General features: G+C 48.2%; 1 protein-coding gene across 1 annotated transcript in view; it reads left to right on the top strand.

The window, feature by feature from the left end:
• LOC121581845 (serine hydroxymethyltransferase, cytosolic) overlaps nucleotides 1-17769 on the top strand; it is a 42770-nt gene extending 25001 nt beyond the window's left edge. Inside the window, 5 exon segments of the mRNA XM_045220269.1 lie at nucleotides 9439-9555; nucleotides 9981-10015; nucleotides 10264-10339; nucleotides 17269-17273; nucleotides 17665-17769. Of these exon segments, the coding sequence (XP_045076204.1) occupies nucleotides 9439-9555; nucleotides 9981-10015; nucleotides 10264-10339; nucleotides 17269-17273; nucleotides 17665-17769 (338 nt within the window).
• The last annotated feature ends 849 nt before the right edge of the window (nucleotides 17770-18618 follow it).

The raw sequence follows: 18618 nt of genomic DNA, 5'->3' as shown, positions 1-18618 counted from the left end.
AGGGATGGGCTCAGTTATTAACCCTGTGTGTTAACTAGGGATGGGCTCAGTTATTAACCCTGTGTGTTAACTAGGGATGGGCTCAGTTATTAACCCTGTGTGTTAACTAGGGATGGGCTCAGTTATTAACCCTGTGTGTTAACTAGGGATGGGCTCAGTTATTAACCCTGTGTGTTAACTAGGGATGGGCTCAGTTATTAACCCTGTGTGTTAACTAGGGATGGGCTCAGTTATTAACCCTGTGTGTTAACTAGGGATGGGCTCAGTTATTAACCCTGTGTTAACTAGGATGGGCTCAGTTATTAACCCTGTGTGTTAACTAGGGATGGGCTCAGTTATTAACCCTGTGTGTTAACTAGGGATGGGCTCAGTTATTAACCCTGTGTGTTAACTAGGGATGGGCTCAGTTATTAACCCTGTGTGTTAACTAGGGATGGGCTCAGTTATTAACCCTGTGTGTTAACTAGGGATGGGCTCAGTTATTAACCCTGTGTGTTAACTAGGGATGGGCACGGTTATTAACCCTGTGTGTTAACTAGGGATGGGCTCAGTTATTAACCCTGTGTGTTAACTAGGGATGGGCTCAGTTATTAACCCTGTGTGTTAACTAGGGATGGGCTCAGTTATTAACCCTGTGTGTTAACTAGGGATGGGCTCAGTTATTAACCCTGTGTGTTAACTAGGGATGGGCTCAGTTATTAACCCTGTGTGTTAACTAGGGATGGGCTCAGTTATTAACCCTGTGTGTTAACTAGGGATGGGCTCAGTTATTAACCCTGTGTGTTAACTAGGGATGGGCTCAGTTATTAACCCTGTGTGTTAACTAGGGATGGGCACGGTTATTAACCCTGTGTGTTAACTAGGGATGGGCTCGGTTATTAACCCTGTGTGTTAACTAGGGATGGGCACGGTTATTAACCCTGTGTGTTAACTAGGGATGGGCTCAGTTATTAACCCTGTGTGTTAACTAGGGATGGGCTCAGTTATTAACCCTGTGTGTTAACTAGGGATGGGCTCAGTTATTAACCCTGTGTGTTAACTAGGGATGGGCTCAGTTATTAACCCTGTGTGTTAACTAGGGATGGGCTCAGTTATTAACCCTGTGTGTTAACTAGGGATGGGCTCAGTTATTAACCCTGTGTGTTAACTAGGGATGGGCTCAGTTATTAACCCTGTGTGTTAACTAGGGATGGGCACGGTTATTAACCCTGTGTGTTAACTAGGGATGGGCTCAGTTATTAACCCTGTGTGTTAACTAGGGGATGGGCTCAGTTATTAACCCTGTGTGTTAACTAGGGATGGGCTCAGTTATTAACCCTGTGTGTTAACTAGGGATGGGCTCAGTTATTAACCCTGTGTGTTAACTAGGGATGGGCTCAGTTATTAACCCTGTGTGTTAACTAGGGATGGGCTCAGTTATTAACCCTGTGTGTTAACTAGGGATGGGCTCAGTTATTAACCCTGTGTGTTAACTAGGGGATGGGCTCAGTTATTAACCCTGTGTGTTAACTAGGGATGGGCTCAGTTATTAACCCTGTGTGTTAACTAGGGATGGACTCGGTTATTAACCCTGTGTGTTAACTAGGGATGGGCTCGGTTATTAACCCTGTGTGTTAACTAGGGATGGGCTCGATTTATTAACCCTGTGTGTTAACTAGGGATGGGCTCAGTTATTAACCCTGTGTGTTAACTAGGGATGGGCTCAGTTATTAACCCTGTGTGTTAACTAGGGATGGGCACGGTTATTCAATATCCCAACGGACGTTAATATTATAATACTTGTTGTTGTTAACCCTGTGTGTTAACTAGGGATGGGCACGGTTATTCAATATCCCAACGGATGTTAATATTATAATACTTGTTGTTGTTAACCCTGTGTGTTAACTAGGGATGGGCACGGTTATTCAATATCCCAACGGACGTTAATATTATAATACTTGTTGTTGTTAACCCTGTGTGTTAACTAGGGATGGGCTCAGTTATTAACCCTGTGTGTTAACTAGGGATGGGCTCAGTTATTAACCCTGTGTGTTAACTAGGGATGGGCTCAGTTATTAACCCTGTGTGTTAACTAGGGATGGGCTCAGTTATTAACCCTGTGTGTTAACTAGGGATGGGCTCAGTTATTAACCCTGTGTGTTAACTAGGGATGGGCTCAGTTATTAACCCTGTGTGTTAACTAGGGATGGGCTCAGTTATTAACCCTGTGTGTTAACTAGGGATGGGCTCAGTTATTAACCCTGTGTGTTAACTAGGGATGGGCTCAGTTATTAACCCTGTGTGTTAACTAGGGATGGGCTCAGTTATTAACCCTGTGTGTTAACTAGGGATGGGCTCAGTTATTAACCCTGTGTGTTAACTAGGGATGGGCTCAGTTATTAACCCTGTGTGTTAACTAGGGATGGGCTCAGTTATTAACCCTGTGTGTTAACTAGGGATGGGCTCAGTTATTAACCCTGTGTGTTAACTAGGGATGGGCTCAGTTATTAACCCTGTGTGTTAACTAGGGATGGGCTCAGTTATTAACCCTGTGTGTTAACTAGGGATGGGCTCAGTTATTAACCCTGTGTGTTAACTAGGGATGGGCTCGGTTATTAACCCTGTGTGTTAACTAGGGATGGGCTCGGTTATTAACCCTGTGTGTTAACTAGGGATGGGCTCAGTTATTAACCCTGTGTGTTAACTAGGGATGGGCTCAGTTATTAACCCTGTGTGTTAACTAGGGATGGGCTCAGTTATTAACCCTTTGTGTTAACTAGGGATGGGCTCAGTTATTAACCCTGTGTGTTAACTAGGGATGGGCTCAGTTATTAACCCTGTGTGTTAACTAGGGATGGGCTCAGTTATTAACCCTGTGTGTTAACTAGGGATGGGCTCAGTTATTAACCCTGTGTGTTAACTAGGGATGGGCTCAGTTATTAACCCTGTGTGTTAACTAGGGATGGGCTCAGTTATTAACCCTGTGTGTTAACTAGGGATGGGCTCAGTTATTAACCCTGTGTGTTAACTAGGGATGGGCTCAGTTATTAACCCTGTGTGTTAACTAGGGATGGGCTCAGTTATTAACCCTGTGTGTTAACTAGGGATGGGCACGGTTATTAACCCTGTGTGTTAACTAGGGATGGGCTCAGTTATTAACCCTGTGTGTTAACTAGGGATGGGCACGGTTATTAACCCTGTGTGTTAACTAGGGATGGGCTCAGTTATTAACCCTGTGTGTTAACTAGGGATGGGCTCAGTTATTAACCCTGTGTGTTAACTAGGGATGGGCTCAGTTATTAACCCTGTGTGTTAACTAGGGGATGGGCTCAGTTATTAACCCTGTGTGTTAACTAGGGATGGGCTCAGTTATTAACCCTGTGTGTTAACTAGGGATGGGCTCAGTTATTAACCCTGTGTGTTAACTAGGGATGGGCTCAGTTATTAACCCTGTGTGTTAACTAGGGATGGGCACGGTTATTAACCCTGTGTGTTAACTAGGGATGGGCTCAGTTATTAACCCTGTGTGTTAACTAGGGATGGGCACGGTTATTAACCCTGTGTGTTAACTAGGGATGGGCTCAGTTATTAACCCTGTGTGTTAACTAGGGATGGGCTCAGTTATTAACCCTGTGTGTTAACTAGGGATGGGCTCAGTTATTAACCCTGTGTGTTAACTAGGGATGGGCTCAGTTATTAACCCTGTGTGTTAACTAGGGATGGGCTCAGTTATTAACCCTGTGTGTTAACTAGGGATGGGCTCAGTTATTAACCCTGTGTGTTAACTAGGGATGGGCTCAGTTATTAACCCTGTGTGTTAACTAGGGATGGGCACGGTTATTAACCCTGTGTGTTAACTAGGGATGGGCACGGTTATTAACCCTGTGTGTTAACTAGGGATGGGCTCAGTTATTAACCCTGTGTGTTAACTAGGGATGGGCTCAGTTATTAACCCTGTGTGTTAACTAGGGATGGGCTCAGTTATTAACCCTGTGTGTTAACTAGGGATGGGCTCAGTTATTAACCCTGTGTGTTAACTAGGGATGGGCTCAGTTATTAACCCTGTGTGTTAACTAGGGATGGGCTCAGTTATTAACCCTGTGTGTTAACTAGGGATGGGCTCAGTTATTAACCCTGTGTGTTAACTAGGGATGGGCTCCGTTATTAACCCTGTGTGTTAACTAGGGATGGGCTCAGTTATTAACCCTGTGTGTTAACTAGGGATGGGCTCAGTTATTAACCCTGTGTGTTAACTAGGGATGGGCTCAGTTATTAACCCTGTGTGTTAACTAGGGATGGGCACGGTTATTAACCCTGTGTGTTAACTAGGGATGGGCTCGGTTATTAACCCTGTGTGTTAACTAGGGATGGGCTCGGTTATTAACCCTGTGTGTTAACTAGGGATGGGCTCGGTTATTAACCCTGTGTGTTAACTAGGGATGGGCTCAGTTATTAACCCTGTGTGTTAACTAGGGATGGGCTCAGTTATTAACCCTGTGTGTTAACTAGGGATGGGCACGGTTATTCAATATCCCAACGGACGTTAATATTATAATACTTGTTGTTGTTAACCCTGTGTGTTAACTAGGGATGGGCACGGTTATTCAATATCCCAACGGACGTTAATATTATAATACTTGTTGTTGTTAACCCTGTGTGTTAACTAGGGATGGCCACGGTTATTCAATATCCCAACGGACGTTAATATTATAATACTTGTTTTTGTTAACCCTGTGTGTTAACTAGGGATGGGCACGGTTATTCAATATCCCAACGGACGTTAATATTATAATACTTGTTGTTGTTAACCCTGTGTGTTAACTAGGGATGGGCACGGTTATTCAATATCCCAACGGACGTTAATATTATAATACTTGTGTGAGTATTCATCTTTGCACTAAAAGTCTCCCCGAGTGGCGCAGTGGTCTAAGGCACTGCATCGCAGTGCTAGCTGTGCCACTAGAGATCCTGGTTCGAATCCAGGCTCTGTCGTAGCCGGCCGCGACCGGGAGACCAATGGGGCGGCGCGCAATTGGCCCAGCGTCGTCCAGGGTAGGGGAGGGAATGGCCGGCAGGGATGTAGCTCAGTTGATAGAGCATGGCGTTTGCAACGCCAGGGTTGTGGGTTTGATTCCCACAGGGGTATGAAAAAAATGCATTAACTGTAAGTCGCTCTGGATAAGAGCGTCTGCGAAATGACTAAAATGTAAATGTAAAAATGTAATGTAAATGGTTCGATTCCCACGGGGGGCCAGTATGAAAAAATAATAATGTACAGTGGGGGAAAAAAGTATTTAGTCAGCCACCAATTGTGCAAGTTCTCCCACTTAAAAAGATGAGAGAGGCCTGTAATTTTCATCATAGGTACACGTCAACTATGACAGACAAATTGAGAAGAAAAAAATCCAGAAAATCACATTGTAGGATTTTTTATGAATTTATTTGCAAATTATGGTGGAAAATAAGTATTTGGTCACCTACAAACAAGCAAGATTTCTGGCTCTCACAGACCTGTAACTTCTTCTTTAAACTTCCTCTGTCCTCCCCTCATTACCTGTATTAATGGCACCTGTTTGAACTTGTTATCAGTATAAAAGACACCTGTCCACAACCTCAAACAGTCACACTCCAAACTCCACTATGGCCAAGACCAAAGAGATGTCAAAGGGCACCAGAAACAAAATTGTAGACCTGCACCAGGCTGGGAAGACTGAATCTGCAATAGGTAAGCAGCTTGGTTTGAAGAAATCAACTGTGGGGGCAATTATTAGGAAATGGAAGACATACAAGACCACTGATAATCTCCCTCGATCTGGGGCTCCACGCAAGATCTCACCCCGTGGGGTCAAAATGATCACAAGAACGGTGAGCAAAAATCCCAGAACCACACGGGGGGACCTAGTGAATGACCTGCAGAGAGCTGGGACCAAAGTAACAAAGCCTACCATCAGTAACACACTACGCCGCCAGGGACTCAAATCCTGCAGTGCAAGACGTGTCCCCCTGCTTAAGCCAGTACATGTCCAGGCCAGTCTGAAGTTTGCTAGAGTGCATTTGGATGATCCAGAAGGGGATTGGGAGAATATTTTATGGTCAGATGAAACCAAAATAGAACTTTTTGGTAAAAACTCAACTCGTCGTGTTTGGAGGACAAAGAATGCTGAGTTGCATCCAAAGAACACCATACCTACTGTGAAGCATGGGGGTGGAAACATTATGCTTTGGGGCTGTTTTTTCTGCAAAGGGACCAGGACGACTGATCCGTGTAAAGGAAAGAATGAATGGGGCCATGTATCGTGAGATTTTGAGTGAAAAACCTCCTTCCATCAGCAAGGGCATTGAAGATGAAACGTGGCTGGGTCTTTCAGCATGACAATGATCCCAAACACACTGCCCGAGCAACGAAGGAGTGGCTTCGTGAAGAAGCATTTCAAGGTCCTGGAGTGGCCTAGCCAGTCTCCAGATCTCAACCCCATAGAAAATCTTTGGAGGGGAGTTGAAAGTCCGTGTTGCCCAGCTGACAGCCCCAAAACATCACTGCTCTAGAGGAGATCTGCTTGGAGGAATGGGCCAAAATACCAGCAACAGTGTGTGAAAACCTTGTGAAGACTTACAGAAAACGTTTGACCTGTGTTATTACCAACAAAGTGTATATAACAAAGTATTGAGAAACTTTTGTTATTGACCAAATACTTATTTTCCACCATAATTTGCAAATAAATTCATAAAAAATCCTACAATGTGATTTTCTGGATTTTTTTTCTCATTTTGTCTGTCAAAGTTGACGTGTACCTATGATGAAAATTACAGGCCTCTCTCATCTTTTTAAGTGGGAGAACTTGCACAATTGGTGGCTGACTAAATACTTTTTTTCCCCACTGTATGCACTCACTAACTGTAAGTCGCTCTGGATAAGAGCGTCTGCTAAATGACTAAAATGTAAAAAATGTAAAACAATTTATAGGCCTATTTTAACATTGAAAAGTTTCTTGTATGTTTTATTAAAATATATAGATTTGACATGGTTACATAAAATGATTCATGTTAAATCATTTTGTTAATTTATTAATATCATTTTGTTAATTTATTAATATCATTTTGTTAATTTATTAATATCATTTTGTTAATTTATTAATATCATTTTGGTAATTTAATAAAACAAACTTTTCAATGTAGGTTTTATGACGTGCGCCCCATTAAAAATACCTGTAGCCGTCCGGTAGCCTTCACGTGTGTTGCTTGTTGTTCAAAGCTGCAAAAATATACACAAATTATGCAGAAAGGGGCACCAGACAGGGATGTCCTCTCTCCCCCCTCATGTTTGCGGCGTGTTCATTGCGCCGATTCTGTTGCAAAAAAAACGTTTCTGAACGGAAGCAAACTAAATGGGGAGGGATCTACCTGAATTTGTCCAATAGAAACTCTTGTTTTAGGTTGCAAACTGTTTGGACAAATGATTCCACACCTTCTCTTTCTCTTCCCGATTGATGCCAGTGTGTGTTCAGTCTTCGGTCTGGTGTCTGTAGAATATCGTAGCCTATTCACAAAATAGTCCAAATTGGTGGAGTGAAATGAAATTAATAACTTGTTTCAAAAAAAGTATTTAAAAAAAAAATATGGAAAAGTGGTGCGTGCATATGTATTCACCCCCTTTGCTATGAAGCCCTAAATAAGATCTGGTGCAACCAATTACCTTCAGAAGTCACATAATTAGTTAAATAAAGTCCACCTGTGTGCAATCTAAGTGTCACATGATCGGTCACAGTATATATAACACACCTGTTCTGAAAGGCCCCAGAGTCTGCAACACCACTAAGCAAGGGGCACCACCAAGCAAGCGGCACTATGAAGACCAAGGAGCTCTCCAAACAGGTCAGGGACAAAGTTGTGGAGAAGTACACATCAGGTTTGGGTTATAAAAAAATATCAGAAACTTTGAACATCCCACGGAGCACCATTTAAATCCATTATTAAAAATGGAAAGAATATGGCACCACAACAAACCTGCCAAGAGAGGGCCAACCACCAAAACTCACGGACCAGGCAAGGAGGGCATTAATCAGAGAGGCAACAAAGAGACCAAAGGTAACCCTGAAGGAGCTGCAAAGCTCCACAGCGGAGATTGGAGTATCTGTCCATAGGACCACTTTAAGCCGTACACTCCACAGAGCTGGGCTTTACGGAAGAGTGGCCAGAAAAAGCCATTGCTTAAAGAAAAAAATTAGCTAATTGAGCTTTTTGGCCATCAAGGAAATGCTATGTCTGGCGCAAACCCCAAAACCTCTCATCACCCAGAGAACACCATCCCCCACAGTGAAGCATTTTGGTGATACAAACCCCCCAAAATCTATTTTAATTCCAGGTTGTAAAGCAACAAAATAGGAAAAATGCCAAGGGGGTGAATACTTTGGAAAGCCACTGTAGCTGAGAAGGAAAAGCAGACTGTGAGGTGAAACTGAGGTACGGTAATGGAAGTACAGGTGCAATGCCTTCACCATCTGAAAGCGACGCATCGCGAGACCCAAACTGTTGCTGGCAGCAGCGCAGCTGCGTTGTGAATTTACGGGACATTTTATGCATTTTTCTTATTGTTTTAATGGAAAACTGTTTTTTATTTATTTATTTTTTTGCTGTTTTTAAACGTTAAGAATAGTGGTCCATTTGTCACATCCCTAGTTGCTATATGGTTGTCTTAATGTTGTTATATGGTTGTGTTAATGTTATATGGTCGTGTTCATCAAATCAAATCGTATTTGTCACATACACGTGTTTAGCAGATGTTATAGTGGGTGTAGCGAAATGCTTGTGCTTCTAGCTCAGACAGTGCAGTAATATCTAACAAGTAATATCTAACAATTTTACAACATATACCCAATACAAACAAATGTTGTGTTAATGTTGCTTAATGGTTGTAATTAATGTTGCTATATGGTTGTGTTAATGTTGCTAAATGGTTGTGTTTGTTGCTATATGGTTGTGTTAATGTTGCTACACATGGTTGTGTTAATGTTGCTATATGGTTGTGTTAATGTTGCTATATGGTTGTGTTAATGTTGCTATATGGTTGTGTTAATGTTGCTATATGGTTGTGTTAATGTTGCTATATGGTTGTCGTTAATGTTGCTATATGGTTGTGTTAATGTTGCTATATGGTTGTGTTAATGTTGCTATATGGTTGTGTTAATGTTGCTATATGGTTGTGTTAATGTTGCTATATGGTTGTCTTAATGTTGCTATATGGTTGTGTTAATGTTGCATATATGGTTGTGTTAATGTTGCTATATGGTTGTGTTAATGTTGCTATATGGTTGTCTTAATGTTGCTATATAGTTGTGTTAATGTTGCTATATGGTTGTGTTAATGTTGCTATATGATTGTGTTAATGTTGCTATATGGTTGTGTTAATGTTGCTATATGGTTGTCTTAATGTTGCTATATGGTTGTGTTAATGTTCTCCAGGGGGTTCTGATAACCATCTGATCTTATTGGACCTGAGGCCCAATGGGACGGACGGAGGACGAGCTGAGAAGGTTCTAGAAGCTGCTGCCATCGCCTGCAACAAGAACACCTGCCCAGGTAAGTAACCGACACTGTCCTCTATAGGTGATGAGAGTGCTCTGCATCCCAGCGGTCTGTGTGTGTGTGTGTGTATATACGTAATGTGTGTGTGTGTGTGTGTATATACGTAATGTGTGTGTGTGTGTGTGTGTGTGTGTGTGTGTGTGTGTGTGTGTGTGTATATACGTAATGTGTGTGTGTGTGTGTGTGTGTGTGTGTGTGTGTATATACGTAATGTGTGTGTGTGTGTGTGTGTATATACATAATGTGTGTGTGTGTGTGTGTGTATATACGTAATGTGTGTGTGTGTGTGTATATACGTAATGTGTGTGTGTGTGTGTGTGTGTGTTATACGTATGTGTGTGTGTGTGTGTGTGTGTGTGTGTGTGTGTGTGTGTGTATATACGTAATGTGTGTGTGTGTGTGTGTGTGTCTGTGTGTAGGTGATAAGAGTGCTCTCCGTCCCAGCGGTGTGTGTGTGTGTGTGTGTGTGTGTGTGTGTATATATACGTAATGTGTGTGTGTGTGTGTGTGTGTGTGTGTGTATATGCGTCGTGTGTGTGTGTGTGTGTGTGTGTGTGTATATACGTAATGTGTGTGTGTGTGTGTGTGTGTATATACGTAATGTGTGTGTGTGTATACGTAATGTGTGTGTGTGTGTGTGTGTGTGTGTGTGTGTGTGTGTGTATAGGTGATAAGAGGTGCTCTGCGTCCCAGTGGGCTGAGGTTCGCTCTCCTGCTCTGACCTCCAGAGGAATGGTGGAGGATGACTTCAGGAAGGTCGCAGAGTTCATCCACAGAGGTAACTCCTGAACTCTTAACACTAACCCTCAGAGGTGACCTTTAACCCCTTGACCTCTGTGTCTATAGGCAGTAGGTGCTGACCCTAGATGTCCAGCCAGCAGACCAAGGCCCCTTTAACCCCTTGACCTCTGTGTCTAGAGGCAGTAGGTGCTGACCCTAGATGTCCAGCCAGCAGACCAAGGCCCCTTTAACCCCTTGACCTCTGTGTCTATAGGCAGTAGGTGCTGACCCTAGATGTCCAGCCAGCAGACCAAGGCCCCTTTAACCCCTTGACCTCTGTGTCTATAGGCAGTAGGTGCTGACCCTAGATGTCCAGCCAGCAGACCAAGGCCCCTTTAACCCCTTGACCTCTGTGTCTATAGGCAGTAGGTGCTGACCCTAGATGTCCAGCCAGCAGACCAAGGCCCCTTTAACCCCTTGACCTCTGTGTCTATAGGCAGTAGGTGCTGACCCTAGATGTCCAGCCAGCAGACCAAGGCCCCCTTTAACCCCTTGACCTCTGTGTCTATAGGCAGTAGGTGCTGACCCTAGATGTCCAGCCAGCAGACCAAGGCCCCTTTAACCCCTTGACCTCTGTGTCTAGAGGCAGTAGGTGCTGACCCTAGATGTCCAGCCAGCAGACCAAGGCCCCTTTAACCCCCTTGACCTCTGTGTCTATAGGCAGTAGGTGCTGACCCTAGATGTCCAGCCAGCAGACCAAGGCCCCTTTAACCCCTTGACCTCTGTGTCTAGAGGCAGTAGGTGCTGACCCTAGATGTCCAGCCAGCAGACCAAGGCCCCTTTAACCCCTTGACCTCTGTGTCTAGAGGCAGTAGGTGCTGACCCTAGATGTCCAGCCAGCAGACCAAGGCCCCCTTTAACCCCTTGACCTCTGTGTCTATAGGCAGTAGAGTGCTGACCCTAGATGTCCAGCCAGCAGACCAAGGCCTCTCTAACCCCTTGACCTCTGTGTCTAGAGGCAGTAGGGTGCTGACCCTAGATGTCCAGCCAGCAGACCAAGGGCCCCTTTAACCCCCTTGACCTCTGTGTCTCAGAGGCAGTAGGTGCTGACCCTAGATGTCCAGCCAGCAGACCAAGGCCCCTTTAACCCCTTGACCTCTGTGTCTATAGGCAGTAGGTGCTGACCCTAGATATCCAGCCAGCAGACCAAGGCCCCTTTAACCCCTTGACCTTTGTGTCTAGAGGCAGTAGGTGCTGACCCTAGATGTCCAGCCAGCAGACCAAGGCCCCTTTAACCCCTTGACCTCTGTGTCTATAGGCAGTAGGTGCTGACCCTAGATGTCCAGCCAGCAGACCAAGGCCCCTTTAACCCCTTGACCTCTGTGTCTATAGGGCCGTAGGTGCTGACCCTAGATGTCCAGCCAGCAGACCAAGGCCCCTTTAACCCCTTGACCTCTGTGTCTAGAGGCAGTAGGTGCTGACCCTAGATGTCCAGCCAGCAGACCAAGGCCCCTTTTAACCCCTTGACCTCTGTGTCTATAGGCAGTAGGTGCTGACCCTAGATGTCCAGCCAGCAGACCAAGGCCCCTTTAACCCCTTGACCTCTGTGTCTAGAGGCAGTAGGTGCTGACCCTAGATGTCCAGCCAGCAGACCAAGGCCCCTTTAACCCCTTGACCTCTGTGTCTAGAGGCAGTAGGTTGCTGACCCTAGATGTCCAGCCAGCAGACCAAGGCCCCTTTAACCCCTTGACCTCTGTGTCTATAGGCAGTAGGTGCTGACCCTAGATGTCCAGCCAGCAGACCAAGGCCCCCTTTAACCCCCTTGACCTCTGTGTCTATAGGCAGTAGGTGCTGACCCTAGATGTCCAGCCAGCAGACCAAGGCCCCTTTAACCCCTTGACCTCTGTGTCTATAGGCAATAGGTGCTGACCCTAGATGTCCAGCCAGCAGACCAAGGCCCCTTTAACCCCTTGACCTCTGTGTCTATAGGCAGTAGGTGCTGACCCTAGATGTCCAGCCAGCAGACCAAGGCCCCTTTAACCCCTTGACCTCTGTGTCTAGAGGCAGTAGGTGCTGACCCTAGATGTCCAGCCAGCAGACCAAGGCCCCTTTAACCCCTTGACCTCTGTGTCTATAGGCAAAGTAGGTGCTGACCCTAGATGTCCAGCCAGCAGACCAAGGCCCCTTTAACCCCTTGACCTCTGTGTCTAGAGGCAGTAGGTGCTGACCCTAGATGTCCAGCCAGCAGACCAAGGCCCCTTTAACCCCCTTGACCTCTGTGTCTAGAGGCAGTAGGTGCTGACCCTAGATGTCCAGCCAGCAGACCAAGGCCCCCTTTAACCCCCTTGACCTCTGTGTCTAGAGGCAGTAGGTGCTGACCCTAGATGTCCAGCCAGCAGACCAAGGCCCCTTTAACCCCTTGACCTCTGTGTCTAGAGGCAGTAGGTGCTGACCCTAGATGTCCAGCCAGCAGACCAAGGCCCCTTTAACCCCTTGACCTCTGTGTCCTATAGGCAGTAGGTGCTGACCCTAGATGTCCAGCCAGCAGACCAAGGCCCCTTTAACCCCTTGACCTCTGTGTCTAGAGGCGTAGGTGCTGACCCTAGATGTCCAGCCAGCAGACCAAGGCCCCTTTAACCCCTTGACCTCTGTGTCTAGAGGCAGTAGGTGCTGACCCTAGATGTCCAGCCAGCAGACCAGGCCCCTTTAACCCCTTGACCTCTGTGTCTATAGGCAGTAGGTGCTGACCCTAGATGTCCAGCCAGCAGACCAAGGCCCCTTTAACCCCTTGACCTCTGTGTCTAGGAGGCAGTAGGTGCTGACCCTAGATGTCCAGCCAGCAGACCAAGGCCCCTTTAACCCCTTGACCTCTGTGTCTAGAGGCAGTAGGTGCTGACCCTAGATGTCCAGCCAGCAGACCAAGGCCCCCTTTAACCCCTTTGACCTCTGTGTCTAGAGGCAGTAGGTGCTGACCCTAGATGTCCAGCCAGCAGACCAAGGCCCCCTTTAACCCCTTGACCTCTGTGTCTAGAGGCAGTAGGTGCTGACCCTAGATGTCCAGCCAGCAGACCAAGGCCTCTCTAACCCCCTGACCCTCTGTGTCTAGGAGGCAGTAGGTGCTGACCCTAGATGTCCAGCCAGCAGACCAAGGCCCCTTTAACCTCTTTGACCTCTGTGTCTATAGGCAGTAGGTGCTGACCCTAGATGTCCAGCCAGCAGACCAAGGCCCCTTTAACCCCTCTGACCCTCTGTGTCTAGAGGCAGTAGGTGCTGACCCTAGATGTCCAGCCAGCAGACCAAGGCCCCTTTAACCCCTTGACCTCTGTGTCTATAGGCAGTAGGTGCTGACCCTAGATGTCCAGCCAGCAGACCAAGGCCCCTTTAACCCCTTGACCTCTGTGTCTATAGGCAGTAGGTGCTGACCCTAGATGTCCAGCCAGCAGACCAAGGCCCCTTTAACCCCTTGACCTCTGTGTCTATAGGCAGTAGGTGCTGACCCTAGATGTCCAGCCAGCAGACCAAGGCCCCTTTAACCCCCTTGACCTCTGTGTCCAGGGGAGGCAGTAGGTGCTGACCCTAGATGTCCAGCCAGCAGACCAAGGCCCCTTTAACCCCTTGACCTCTGTGTCTAGAGGCAGTAGGTGCTGACCCTAGATGTCCAGCCAGCAGACCAAGGCCCCCCTTTAACCCCTTGACCTCGCCTGTGTCTAGAGGCAGTAGGTGCTGACCCTAGATGTCCAGCCAGCAGAGACCAAGGCCCCTTTAACCCCTTGACCTCTGTCTAGAGGCAGTAGGTGCTGACCTAGATGTCCAGCCAGCAGACCAAGGCCCTTTAACCCCTTGACCTCTGTGTCTAGAGGCAGTAGGTGCTGACCCTAGATGTCCAGCCAGCAGACCAAGGCCCCCTTTAACCCCCTTGACCTCTGTGTCTATAGGGCAATAGGTGCTGACCCTAGATGTCCAGCCAGCAGACCAAGGCCCCTTTAACCCCTTGACCTCTGTGTCTATAGGCAGTAGGTGCTGACCCTAGATGTCCAGCCAGCAGACCAAGGCCCCTTTAACCCCTTTGACCTCTGTCTATAGGCGGTAGGTGCTGACCCTAGATGTCCAGCCAGCAGACCAAGGCCCCTTTAACCCCTTGACCTCTGTGTCTAGAGGCAGTGAGGTGCTGACCCCTAGATGTCCAGCCAGCAGACCAAGGCCCCTTTAACCCCTTTGACCTCTGTGTCTAGAGGCAGTAGGTGCTGACCCTAGATGTCCAGCCAGCAGACCAAGGCCCCTTTACCCCTTGACCTCTGTGTCTAGGCAAGTAGGTGCTGACCCTAGATGTCCAGCCAGCAGACCAAGGCCCTTTTAACCCCTTGACCTCTGTGTCTATAGGCAGTGAGGTGCTGACCTAGATGTCCAGCCAGCAGACCAAGGCCCCTGCTTAATTGACCTCTGTGTCTAGAGGCAGTAGGTGCTGACCCTAGATGTCCAGCCAGCAGACCAAGGCCCTTTAACCCCTTGACCCTCTGTGTCTATAGGCCAGTAGGTGCTGACCCTAGATGTCCAGCCAGCAGACCAAGGCCCCTTTAACCCCTTGACCTCTGTGTCTAGAGGCAGTAGGTGCTGACCCTAGATGTCCAGCCAGCAGACCAAGGCCCCCTTTAACCCCTTGACCTCTGTGTCTATAGGCAAGTAGGTGCTGACCCTAGATGTCCAGCCAGCAGACCAAGGCCCCCTTTTAACCCCTTGACCTCTGTGTCTATAGGCAGTAGGTGCTGACCCTAGATGTCCAGCCAGCAGACCAAGGCCCCCTTTAACCCCACTTGACCTCTGTGTCTATAGGGCGTGAGTGCTGACCCTAGATGTCCAGCCAGCAGACCAAGGCCCCTTTAACCCCTTGACCTCTGTGTCTAGAGGCAGTAGGTGCTGACCCTAGATGTCCAGCCAGCAGACCAAGGCCCCTTTAACCCCTTTGACCTCTGTGTCTAGGCAGTAGGTGCTGACCCTAGATGTCCAGCCAGCAGACCAAGGCCCCTTTCCAACCCCCTTGACCTCTGTGTCTAGAGGCAGTAGGTGCTGACCCTAGATGTCCAGCCAGCAGACCAAGGCCCCCTTTAACCCCTTGACCTCTGTGTCTAGGAGGCAGTAGGTGCTGACCCTAGATGTCCAGCCAGCAGACCAAGGCCCCTTTTAACCCCCTTGACCTCTGTGTCTAGAGGCAGTAGGTGCTGACCCTAGATGTCCAGCCAGCAGACCAAGGCTCCCTTTTAACCCCTTGACCTCTGTGTCTTAGGCAATAGGTGCTGACCCTAGATGTCCAGCCAGCAGACCAAGGCCCCCTTTAACCCCCTTGACCTCTGTGTCTAGGCAATAGGTGCTGACCCTAGATGTCCAGCCAGCAGACCAAGGCCCCTTTAACCCCCTTGACCTCTGTGTCTATAGGCAGTAGGTGCTGACCCCTAGATGTCCAGCCAGAACCAAGGCCCCTTTAACCCCTTGACCTCTGTGTCTAGAGGCAGTAGGTGCTGACCCCTAGATGTCCAGCCAGCAGACCAAGGCCCCTTTAACCCCTTGACCTCTGTGTCTAGAGGCAGTCAGGTGCTGACCCTAGATGTCCAGCCAGCAGACCAAGGCCCTTTTACCCCTTGACCTCTGTGTCTATAGGCAGTAGGTGATGACCCTAGATGTGCCAGCCAGCAGACCAAGGGCCCCTTTAACCCTTGACCTCTGTGTCTATAGGCAGTAGGTGCTGACCCTAGATGTCCAGCCAGCAGACCAAGGCCCCCTTTAACCCCTTGACCTCTGTGTCTAGAGGCAGTAGGTGCTGACCCTAGATGTCCAGCCAGCAGACCAAGACCCATTAACCCCTTGACCTCTGTGTCTATAGGCAGTAGGTGCTGACCCTAGATGTCCAGCCAGCAGACCAAGGCCCTTTAACCCCTTGACCTCTGTGTCTAGAGGCAGTAGGTGCTGACCCCAGATGTCCAGCCAGCAGACCAAGGCCCCTTTAACCCCTTGACCTCTGTGTCTTATAGGCAGTAGGTGCTGACCCTAGATGTCCAGCCAGCAGACCAAGGCCCCTTTAACCCCTTGACCTCTGTGTCTATAGGCAGCAGGTGCTGACCCTAGATGTCCAGACCAGCAGACCAAGGCCCCCTTTAACCCCTTTGACCTCTGTGTCCTAGGAGGCAGTAGGTGCTGACCCTAGATGTCCAGCCAGCAGACCAAGGCCCCTTTAACCCCTTGACCTCTGTGTCTATAGGCAGTAGGTGCTGACCCTAGATGTCCAGCCAGCAGACCAAGGCCCCTTTAACCCCTTGACCTCTGTGTCTAGAGGCAGTAGGTGCTGACCCTAGATGTCCAGCCAGCAGACCAAGGCCTCTTTAACCCCTTGACCTCTGTGTCTAGAGGCAGTAGGTGCTGACCCTAGATGTCCAGCCAGCAGACCAAGGCCACTCTAACCCTTGACGCTCTGTGTCTAGAGGCAGTAGGTGCTGACCCTAGATGTCCAGCCAGCAGACCAAGGCCCCTTTAACCCTTGACCTCTGTGTCTAGAGGCAGTAGGTGCTGACCTAGATGTCCAGCCAGCAGACCAAGGCCCCTTTAAACCCTTGACCTCTGTGTCTATAGGCAGTAGGTGCTGACCTAGATGTCCAGCCAGCAGACCAAGGCCCCTTTAACCCCTTTGACCTCTGTGTCTAGAGGCAGTAGGTGCTGACCTAGATGTCCAGCCAGCAGACCAAGGCCCCTTTAACCCCTTGACCTCTGTGTCTAAGGCAGTAGGTGCTGACCCCTAGATGTCCAGCCAGCAGACCAAGGCCCCTTTAACCCCTTGACCTCTGTGTCTTAGGCAGTAGGTGCTGACCCTAGATGTCCAGCCAGCAGACCAAGGCCCCTTTAAACCCTTGACCTCTGTGTCCCAGAGGCAGTAGGTGCTGACCCTAGATGTCCAGCCAGCAGACCAAGGCCCCTTTAAACTCCTTTGACCCTCTGTTCTAGAGGCAGTAGGTGCTGACCCTAGATGTCCAGCGCAGCAGACCAAGGCCCCTTTAACCCCTTGACCTCTGTGTCTAGAGGCAGTAGGTGCTGACCCTAGATGTCCAGCCAGCAGACCAAGGCCCCTTTAACCCTTGACCTCTGTGTCTAGAGGCAGTGGTGCTGACCCTAGATGTCCAGCCAGCAGACCCAAGCGCCCCTTTAACCCCTTGACCTCTGTGTCTAGAGGCAGTAGGTGCTGACCCTAGATGTCCAGCCAGCAGACCAAGGCCCCCTTTAACCCCTTGACCTCTGTGTCTAGAGGCAGTAGAGTGCTGACCCCTAGATGTCCAGCCAGCAGACCAAGGCCCCCTTCAACCCCCCTGACCCTCTCAACACCTCTTTTGTTTCTCCTTACAGGCGTCCAGGATTACCCTGGACATCCAGGCGTCTCTGCAGCCCAAGGCGACCCTGAAGGAGTTTAAGGAGGCCCCTGGCAGGAGGAGAAGCTACCGGAGCGGGTAGCAGAACTGAAGGGGGAGGTGGAGGCTTTCGTGGGGGTTCCCCATGCCGGGTCTGGAGGAACTGTAGAAGAACTGGATCTGATGGTTCTTACTGTTGGACGGCTGGCTGGCTGAGAGAGGGAGGGAGTGTATATGTGTGTTTGACAAAGTGTGTGTGTGTGTGTGTGTGTTGAGGGGGTGTGTGTGTGTGTAGGGAGTGTGTGTGTGTGTGTGAAGCGATCTGTTTGTGTGTGTGTGAGTGTGTGTGTGTGTGCTTGGGGTCTATTCCTCTACTGTTTCACCCTGTTTAATAAAGCTCCACCTCCTGCCTTAAAGGAAATATCCACCAAAACTAAACTAAATCCTTTATCTTGAAAAAGTTGACTTTCTGACAATGCAAACCATTCTGGGACTGTATCAACAGTGGACTAACGAAACACAAACAGCAGAATATAGTTTGGAGTGAATCTTCCTTCAATAACCAATCACAGCCTTCAGAATACCTGGGCTGTTCAGCTATTGGTTCCCGACAGACCTGCGACTGTGACATCGCTCGTCTGCTCATCCCAAATGGCATCCTGTTACCCATATAGGACACAGAGTCCACGACACGAGGGAATAGGGGGCTATTTGGGATGCATGAAGCCTCTTTAACTTGACTGTTTCCTTCTCGAGTTTGTCCCTCTAGCCTTAACTCGACTGTTCCTTCTCTGTTGCCTCTGCCTTAACGGTTTCCTTCTCTGTTTGTCCCTCTGCCATTAACTGATTGCTTCTCCTGCTGTCCTTCTTATGACTGTTTCCTTCTCTGTTGTCCTCTGCCTTAACTGACTGTTTCCTTCTCTGCTGTCCTCTGCCTACTTAATACATGCTT

This window comes from Coregonus clupeaformis, unplaced genomic scaffold (assembly GCF_020615455.1).
Source record: "Coregonus clupeaformis isolate EN_2021a unplaced genomic scaffold, ASM2061545v1 scaf3457, whole genome shotgun sequence".
Lineage (NCBI taxonomy): Eukaryota > Metazoa > Chordata > Actinopteri > Salmoniformes > Salmonidae > Coregonus > Coregonus clupeaformis.
Note: the sequence above shows the minus strand (reverse complement) of the source record. Positions and strands in the feature narration are given on the sequence as shown.